Raw genomic sequence first — 8,664 nt, 5'->3', positions numbered from 1 at the left:
AGCTGGGCACAGTCTCCAGGACATTGCTGATGCACGGGAGGGTGGACGCAGGGTGAAGAACAGAGTCCAGAAAGATTACCTCCGATGCCTGAAAGGTAATTGATTCCTGATTATGGGGGACTCTATTGTTCTTCAGCAGTCTGGCCTGAAGATTTGCAGGGCTGGGGATGGCTGTATGGGATACACCCTGAACTTAAGTATCAGGAGGTAGCCGTGTTAGTCTGTATCCACAAAAACAACAAGGAGTCCGGTGGCACCTTAAAGACTAACAGATTTATTTGGGCATAAGCTTTTGTGGGTAAAAAACCCACTTCTTCATTATAAAAAGTAAAAAGAACAGGATGTTAGTCTCTAAGGTGCCACAAGTACTCCTGTTCTTTTTGCGGATACAGACTAACACGGCTGCTACTCTGAAAACTATAAAAAGTGTGTCTGGTAGTATTGCCAACTCTCATGATTTTATCACATCTCATGATATTTGATGTTTTTCCTAAAGTCCCTGCTCCTGATTCTGTAACTACCTGAGAATCTCAGCTTTCATTTTAAAAAGATACAGCTCTAGCCCTCGCTGCTGGGGAGAAGATCTGGGAAACGGGACCTAAGTGCAACCAGAAGGTCCAGAAACCAGACAGCAAAGAAACAAGGAGGCACATATATTTTTGGTTTAAATCTCATGATCTTGGGGCCTGACTCATGATTTTTGAACTAGTGGGGCTGGGGCTGGGAGGGATCTTTAGGTCCTGTCTCCACTCAGTCAGCTGCTGCAGGAGAACAGGGAACATGTCGCCAACTTTTACTAGAGGAACAATTCTCCAAGCAGGCTGGGAGCTGGGGGGAAGCAGCCAGTCCTCCGTGTGAATTCTGGGGGATTTTAGTGCCTCACCTACCAAACATCAGCTGGTTGTCTCAGCCCCACCACGTGGTGGGTCATGCTTATTAACCCCATTTCATAACTGGGGGATCTGGGGTACAGCCACAGAGGAAGCTGGGATCAGTGTTGAGATTATTCATTTGCTGGCCATACTCCACTTAGTCCACTAGAATATGCTGCCTCTAATGCTACTGAGCTGCCCCTCTGGGTGGCCACAGGTGACCCTGACCACTCAGCCACAGGCAACTAGCAGAGAGGAGCCTTGGCTCACCCCTACAAGCGTCAGGGCCAGCCCAAGGGTCACTGACTCTCACAAATGCAGCCATGGGCCATCCCAAAAATCCAAGGGCTTGTGACCTTGGCTTTCCTGGATTCCAGAGGCTGCCCTGGGGAAGCTTTAGGGAAATCCAGGAACAACTCCCCTGTCGATCCTTGTATTGCATTTGTAAGGCTCTTTGCAAGAAAAAGCAAGAAACCAACTTGTGTGTAATGAAAGCTGAGATTCTGCATTGCATCTCAAGGTGCCCCCGAACAGGGCTTTGAGAACCTTGAAGTGTGGCTCGGGTTGGGGGGACTCAAGGAACAGCCACAGAAACGCTCAAGGGGTGGTGGAGTTGAGTTCTGGGGAGAGAGTCAAAGAGCTAAATCCAGCTGGCTTGGCAAAGCCAGGAATAAAAGAAGAGACTTGAGAATTATCTGCATGTGCCTGAGCAGGAGCAACCACAAGGAAGGGGCTGAGACTGAGCCAAGGGAAAGGAGCTCAGGAGCTATCTCCCCAGTGCTGAGGGGTCCGTGAGCCCAGGGAGCTGTCTCCCCAAGGGCAGGGAAACTGGGATCTAGGGATGGATAGAGCACAGACTGTGGAAAGAAAGGATTCCCTCAAACAGGGCTAAGGCAACCCCTGCCTACCTGGTGGGAATGGCCAAAGTAACCCCTCAGGTGCTGGAAGGAGAAATCCTGCATGTACAGCCCATCGTGTTTCCTCGCCTGGGAAGCTGTGGTCCTGGCGAAGGGTCTGTCACTAACCTCAGGGCTGGCAGGGCCTAAGGAAACTCCAAACCTGGGAGCTGATCTCTGCCGACAAACAGGTGAGATGCAAATCACATGGGGCCCATCCAGGAATCTGACACCATCACCGGGGAAATGTTGAACTAACAAAGAGCAGGTGTGTGGGAGGCAGGATGGGGTCTGCAGACTGGGGGAGGAGCTAGAGTCACTGGGGAAAACTGAACATTTCAAATAGATTTCAGAGAGCTGTGTGGCTGACTCCCTCTCCGCTCCGAGTTAGCACAGGTCCCAGTGTTGTGTGATGCTAGAGATGTTTTTAGAGAAAATATGAAACTAGAGTCCTGATTGCCTGAGATTTGTCACTCTCCCCATGAGTTGCGCAATGAACTGCATTTTCTTGGCCAAACCTCAACTGAGATGAGTCCATTCCTCCTTCCTATAGTCCTCACACAGGTTCAACCAGATACAGCACTCCACTTCCTGTCCCAAAGTGCCCTGTAATGCAGCTGTTAAATGGCTGCCAAGTCCCACCCCAGAGAATGCTGCATCTCAGCAGGTGGGTAAAGTGTTCCATGTGCACATGGAGTGTGTAAAGCCCTTTGGGATGCTGAGCAATGGGAGGTGTGAGGGAAAGGTGAGACCTTCTAACTAGTGGCCTCTGACAGCCCCCCCCCCGCCATTTTGGTCTCTCCAGGACTCAGGCTATCCCAAGTGGAGGACCCATTACTAGCGGATCGAGATGGGTGAAATGGAACAGATGAGGCAGGAGGCCGAGCAGCTGAAGAAGCAGATTGCGGTAACACTGGAGATGGAACCAGTCCATGCGCCCCACTTTCTCCCCCCTCCCATCTGCTCAGGGGAATCCCAGCCCAAGGGAGCTGCTCCACTCCGCCCAAAATAATCCTATCCTGAAGGAGCCCCTCCCTCCACAGCTGGGAATTCCCATCCAGAGAGAGCTCAGCTCTCTCCTGCCTTAATCCCAAGAGCCCCTACTAAGAAGGCAACTACTAAACCTCCCTCCCCTCCCCACCAGTAAGATAGAAATGTGTATGGCATGTGGTAGGGATGGGTGGCAGGTGGTGGGTGGTCTGCAAGGCCAGGGAAGGAGTGTCACATCATAGAATTTGATTCCTTCCTCTCCTCCCCAGGATTTAATCTCCCTGTCCTTTGGGGTGTGCGTGGGGTGCACCCCAGTGGAGGGGCTTAGTGTGGAGAAAAGTAGATATATAGCCTGGGGCATAGGCACCAACTGCATGGATGCTCTGGGGCTGGAGCACCCACGGGGAAAAATTAGCAGGTGCTCAATACCCACCGGCAGCCAAGCTCCCCCTGCCTCTTCCCCACCTCTTCCGCCATGTTCCTGCTCCTCCCCCTCCCTCCCAGCACTTCTGCCCGCTGCCAAACAGCTGTTTGGTGGTGCTCAGGATGCTCTGGGAGGGAGGGGGAGGAGCAGGGACACAGCGCCCTTGGGGGGAAGAGGTGGGGCGGGAACTTGGGGAAGGGGGTGGAATGGGGGAAGGGTGGAGGCAGAGCAGGGGTGGGAAGAGGCAGGGTGGGGGTGGGAACTTGGGGGAAGGGGTGGAGTGGGGGCGGTGCCGGGGGCAGAGGGGCGTTGAGCACTCACCGGCGGGAGCAGAAGTCGGCGCCTATGGCCTGGGGTGGGGGAGGAGGTGGGGGTTGTGCCCCAACTTATTCTTTATGATTATTTGTGTTATTACCATAGTGCCCAGGAGCCCTAGCCACGGCCCAGGAGCCTGTTGCACTGGGTGCTGTACAAACAGAACAAAATGACGGTCCCTGGCCCAAGGAGCTTACAATGGAAGTAAATCTAAAGAGGTTTTCAAATCCTGTACCTGAGTCTCTCTTGCCCTTGCCTCCCATCTCTCATGCTCGCTCTGTCTCTTGCCATTCCCTCTCTCCCTGCAGGATGCACGGAAAGCCTGTGCTGACACTACACTTGCTCAGGTAGGAGATGGTGTTAGCCAACCTCAGCCGGGTGTGGCTGTGCAAATCAGCCACAACCCCCAGGCTGCGCTTCCCAGAACAGCCTGGAGAGGGAATGAGGGATGGAGCCATGTGGCAATGTGGGGGGTTGGAGAGCCCCCTTCCCTGCTGGCTGAGGTTTAACTCTCTCTCTCCTTGGGGGAATCTCCCACCCCCCTAGATTGTGTCCGGGGTGGAGGTAGTTGGACGCATTCAGATGCGTACACGGAGGACCCTGCGTGGGCACCTGGCCAAGATCTATGCAATGCACTGGTGCACGGACTCCAAGTGAGTGAAACACTGGCTGCCCCTGCTTAGGGTGACCAGACAGCAAGTGTGAAAAATCGGGACGGGGGTGGGGAGTAATAGGAGCCTATATAAGAAAAAGATCCCAAAATCGAGACTGTCCCTATAAAATCGGGACATCTGGTCACCCTATCCCTGCTGCTTATTTAGGGAATGTGAGCTGGTGCAGTGACAGGGAGGGGAGGGGGATGCTGGTGGGAGTGGCCCAGTGGGAGAGGTGACACTAACAGGGCCTGCTTCCTCTCTCCTAGACTCCTGGTCAGTGCCTCCCAAGATGGGAAACTGATCGTGTGGGACACTTACACAACCAATAAGGTAAGAGTCGGGAGCACACACCAGTAGCCAGAATCACCTGCTAGGGGAGGCCAGGAGTGGAGTAGCTGGGAGCATAGGCGGCGAGTTATACGGGCCTGTGGTGCCCGTGCTCTACCAATTTTTAGGAATGTGGGCCCGGCTACACCAATGTTTGGGGTCGCTGTACTTTGGGGGCCCCCGTGCTTCAGGGAGCCGGCCCACCCCACTCTACTCCACCCCACCGGCTCCTGACATCACTTGGGGGAGGGGGAGGAAGCCGGAAAGAGGCGGGGCAGGGCTTGGGGGAAGGGGTGGAATGGGGGCAGGGAGGGGGCTGGGTTGCTCTCTGCTGCCAGTGCCAGGCTCCCAGCTAACTCTCCAGGCCGCCCTGGAGCCCACATCTCCCCGAAGCGCAGGGCACCCCATAGCACGGGGCCAAGGACAGTTGCCCCAGTCTGTCCTATGGACGGGACGGCTCTGGGTCCAGGGCGGCCTGGGGGACTAGCGGGGGGGCCAGGCACCGGCAGCAGCGAGTGACCCAGTCCCAACCCTGCCCTGCTCTGCCCCCTCCCCACCCCCATTACACCCCTTCTCCCAAGCCCCCGCCCCGCCTCTTTCTGGCTTCCGCCCCCTCCCCCAAGTGATGCTGGGAGCCAGCGGGGCGGAGCAGAGTGGGGTGGGCTGGGGCCGGGTCGCTCGCTGCTGCTGGCGCCAGGCCCCCCGTTAACCCGCCCAGGCTGCCCTGGACCCCCTGAAGCGCAGGGCCCCCCAAAGTGCGGGGCCCGGGGAAGTTGTCCCGGTCCGTCCTATGGACAGGACGGCTCTGCTTGGAGCCATTCTGTGCACCACCAAAAATTATATAAACCTGGTGCCCATGGCTGGGAGCTCCCCCTCAGCCAAACTTCTGCCATGCTCCCTGCCATACTGTGGTGTTCAGTGATCTGCTTCATTCAATGGTTCAGTTCCAGCTGCCTCTGCATTACATAACATGAGCCTCTTAAAGATACAGTTCCCCACGTCTCCCTTTCCCAGCCAGATTTAAAGATAACAATTTACAATCAATATTTACATAACATACAATTCCCAATACTTACAGTCCATCTACTGACTGAATTTACTAACGATGTGCAATTAATCTCTGAGATGCTTTGCACCACTGCTTGGACTTGCAGGTCTACCTTGAAATATCAGTACTGCTATTGTCAGAAGGCAGAGTCCATTTATTCTGTCAGTGCTAAGTGCTCGGGTTCATCTGTCTTAACCTGCTGTGCTTGTTACTTGTCTGAGACCTCCTTGGGCAAAATGGCAAACTCAGTGCCCCTTATCTCCCTCTCTTGTGGAAGTTGGAGAAGGTGTTGCCTATTCTTCTTCAGTAAGTGTCTGTCTGGGGAGGCAACCTCAGGTGAAACCACTGCTATTTGTAGCTATTGTTTCCCATGATAGATATGCATGGTGTCATTTTCTTGAAGTGTTGGCAGCTCCTAGGTCATAATGATTTTTTTTTTGGTTTGGCCTTTTCTGTCTCTTTATACATCTGCAAGTCCCCAGTTTCTCTGACATCAGCTTCTATCATTACAGGCATTCTGGTTCTGTTTTCTGTGAAATAAATGTCAACAGGTAACAACTTGTGCTTTATTGGTGGCATTCTGTAATTTAATATGGATCAGAATCTGACTCCTCAGCGTTTTTCAGTAGATACTTTATTATTTTGACTCTGTTTCCCACCAACCCATTGGAATGGGGATGATGGGGACTAGCAGTTATGTCTAAATAAATACTTCACTGAAACTGCTTACTCTTATGCCCACTAATCTGTGGCCCATTGTCAGATATCATGAGGTTAGGTACACCATGTGTTTTAAGAATAGATTTGATATACTCAATCTAGTAAAGCTATCTCAGGGAAGTGAGAATAATAGTCCTCTTTGCTACCTCCTGTCTTGATCACTGTGGAAAATACCACCATCCTGCCTGTCACTCAGGCCTGTAACCCAGGTGTCATCTTTGATTTGGAGCTTGTGACGGAGGGTAATTTTTCATAATATTTTGGATAACTATTGTGTGTGCCTCAATTTCCCCTGTGTGGTGCATAGTTAACTAGGGGAAAGGTCCTTTACTCTTTGGAGTGACCCAGAGATACAGGTGAGTGCGACGCTTAGCTGCCTGGGGCTCACGCCCGTGGAGAGTCCCAGAAGACAATGGTCGCTCCAATTGCCTGGACATTTGGCACCTAGCAACAAATGACCATGGATGGCTCATCCTCCTTAGGAAGCCAGCTGGAGAACAAAGGACTGGGGAGTGGGGAGTGGCAGGGCGGCAGGACAGGGGTATTGTATTGTGTGGGCTGCTGGAAGCAGAGGGAAACTTCTAGTCTGGGACTAAAGAGGCGGTCAGAGGGCTCAGAACTGACCCAGGTGGACTTTGCTGTAACTTTCCTATGTTAACTAAGGACTTTCTATACTGCGTTCCAGACAGCTATTAAACCCTTCTGCTTTTACAACACTGGCTGAGAGTCACTGCAGATCAGGAAGTCAAGGATGCATTGCTCCTTTTGGGTGTGCAAGTCTTCCCCAGGTGTCCAATTCAGGTGGACTGACTGAGGGGAGCTCACGGTGAGAAGCAGGGATGCTGAAGGCTCCGAGGTTGGGTCCCTGGAGGCAGTGAAGCTAAGAGGCCTACCCTAGTGACAGTGTGACCCTAAGGGGGCTGACACACAGAAGGGGTCCTCGAAAGGACTGTTCCAGAGCCATTCAAGAGCATCGGACCTGTGGATTCATGACAGGTGGTAGCAGAGGATGGTTGGCGAATGCACCCAGTAGACAGTTGGCTGCTGAAGGCACCAGAAGTGTTGGCAGCGGTAAAACAAGAGAAGTTAAAGAAAACAGGGAGGAAATGGTGTATAACCATCTCCCTAAGAAGAATATTGCAAACCTGTGCAGGGAGAGCGGGCTAAGCGTTGGGAAGCTCAACAAGGCGCAGCTGATTGCACAGCTGGTGAAGGATGACCAGTCTAAGAAGCAGGTTCCAGGCCCAAGTGGGGCTTCAAGAGGGTCTGGGAGCAGCAGAGGCAGCAGCAGCGTGCCCACCAGACCCGGTTCCCCATCCAGCAGGCGGGTCTTCACCACCTGGTTTCCCATCGGTAGATTTGAAGTAGTTGGAGCTGAGAGCAAAAGAGCTGCAGCTGGAGCAACAGAAGCTAGAGGACCGGGAGAAGCAGCAGAAGCATGAGGAAGAACAGCGCCACTGCCCAAATTACAGCCCTCCATGAAAGGGGGCTGGGAGAGGACTCAGACTTGGGTTGACCCTGGGATGGGAGATGGGCTCCTTGTATTTACACAGCGCTGAGGTTGGGACAGAACTCCAGAGGGGGCCTGCCAATGTGCAGAAGCATCCTGCATCCCTCACCAGACGCTGGGACACCAGAGCCACAGAGTTGTGACTGGGTTAATAACCAATGTAAACAGGTTCCAATCAAGGGTAAGGACACCCCAGGCTGCGGCCAAGACAGCTGACACACAGAGGAATGTGGGATCACTGTGCTCCTCACTCCCTGGCAGATGAGGGGGGGAGGCAGTGGCAGGATCCCAGCCCAGTTTCAAACCCAAAGGTTTTGGGGTGGCAAAAGGGCTGAGGGCCACATGACAGCTCCTCATGGGCACCCTATGAGTGCCATCAAACAGACCAGTCCTAAGGGAGGATGTGAAACTGCTCTGAGCTGGGTGTTGGAAGCAGTAAGTGCTATGGATTAGTAGGGTGCTAAAAGGATCACGGATGTGCCTGACAGGGCCGGCTTTAGGCCAATTCAGCCGATTAGGCTGAATTGGGCCCCGCGCCTAAGAGGGCCCCGCAGCTCTCCACCCCGCCCCCAGCTCACTTCCCCCTCCTCCCCTCCCCTGAACGCTCCGCCCCCTGTTCCTCCCCCTCCCCTGCTTCCCGCGAATCAGATGTTTGCGGGAAGCCTGAAAAGAAGCAGGGGCAGGCGGTGGCAGCAGCAGGTAAGCTGGGGAGGGGGGGCGCGAGGAGGGCTCCGGGGAGGGGAGGCGCGGCCTAGTCCAGCCCTGGCCGAGCACCTCCAGCCCCGGCCCCAGCGGCTCTGGCTCCGGCCCGGCTCGGGCCCCGGGGCAGTGGCCCCAGTTCCGGCCGAGCACCCCCAGCAGGGCCCCACGGCTCCGGCCCCGGCCGAGCACCCCCGGCCCCGGCTC

At 54.3% G+C, this 8,664-nt stretch overlaps 1 protein-coding gene across 1 annotated transcript in view; it reads left to right on the top strand.

The window, feature by feature from the left end:
- The first annotated feature begins 438 nt into the window (after nucleotides 1–438).
- GNB3 (G protein subunit beta 3) overlaps nucleotides 439–8,664 on the top strand; it is a 19,059-nt gene continuing 10,833 nt past the window's right edge. Inside the window, exons 1-5 of the mRNA XM_026660216.2 lie at nucleotides 439–2,435; nucleotides 2,574–2,675; nucleotides 3,806–3,844; nucleotides 4,044–4,150; nucleotides 4,420–4,483. Coding sequence (XP_026516001.1) covers nucleotides 2,619–2,675; nucleotides 3,806–3,844; nucleotides 4,044–4,150; nucleotides 4,420–4,483 — 267 coding nt within the window. The 5' untranslated portion in view covers nucleotides 439–2,435; nucleotides 2,574–2,618. The remainder of the gene's footprint in view (nucleotides 2,436–2,573; nucleotides 2,676–3,805; nucleotides 3,845–4,043; nucleotides 4,151–4,419; nucleotides 4,484–8,664) is intronic.

Source organism: Terrapene carolina, unplaced genomic scaffold, assembly GCF_002925995.2.
Source record: "Terrapene carolina triunguis isolate 2854851 unplaced genomic scaffold, T_m_triunguis-2.0 Scaffold740, whole genome shotgun sequence".
In the NCBI taxonomy this organism is placed as follows: domain Eukaryota; kingdom Metazoa; phylum Chordata; order Testudines; family Emydidae; genus Terrapene; species Terrapene triunguis.
Note: the sequence above shows the minus strand (reverse complement) of the source record. Positions and strands in the feature narration are given on the sequence as shown.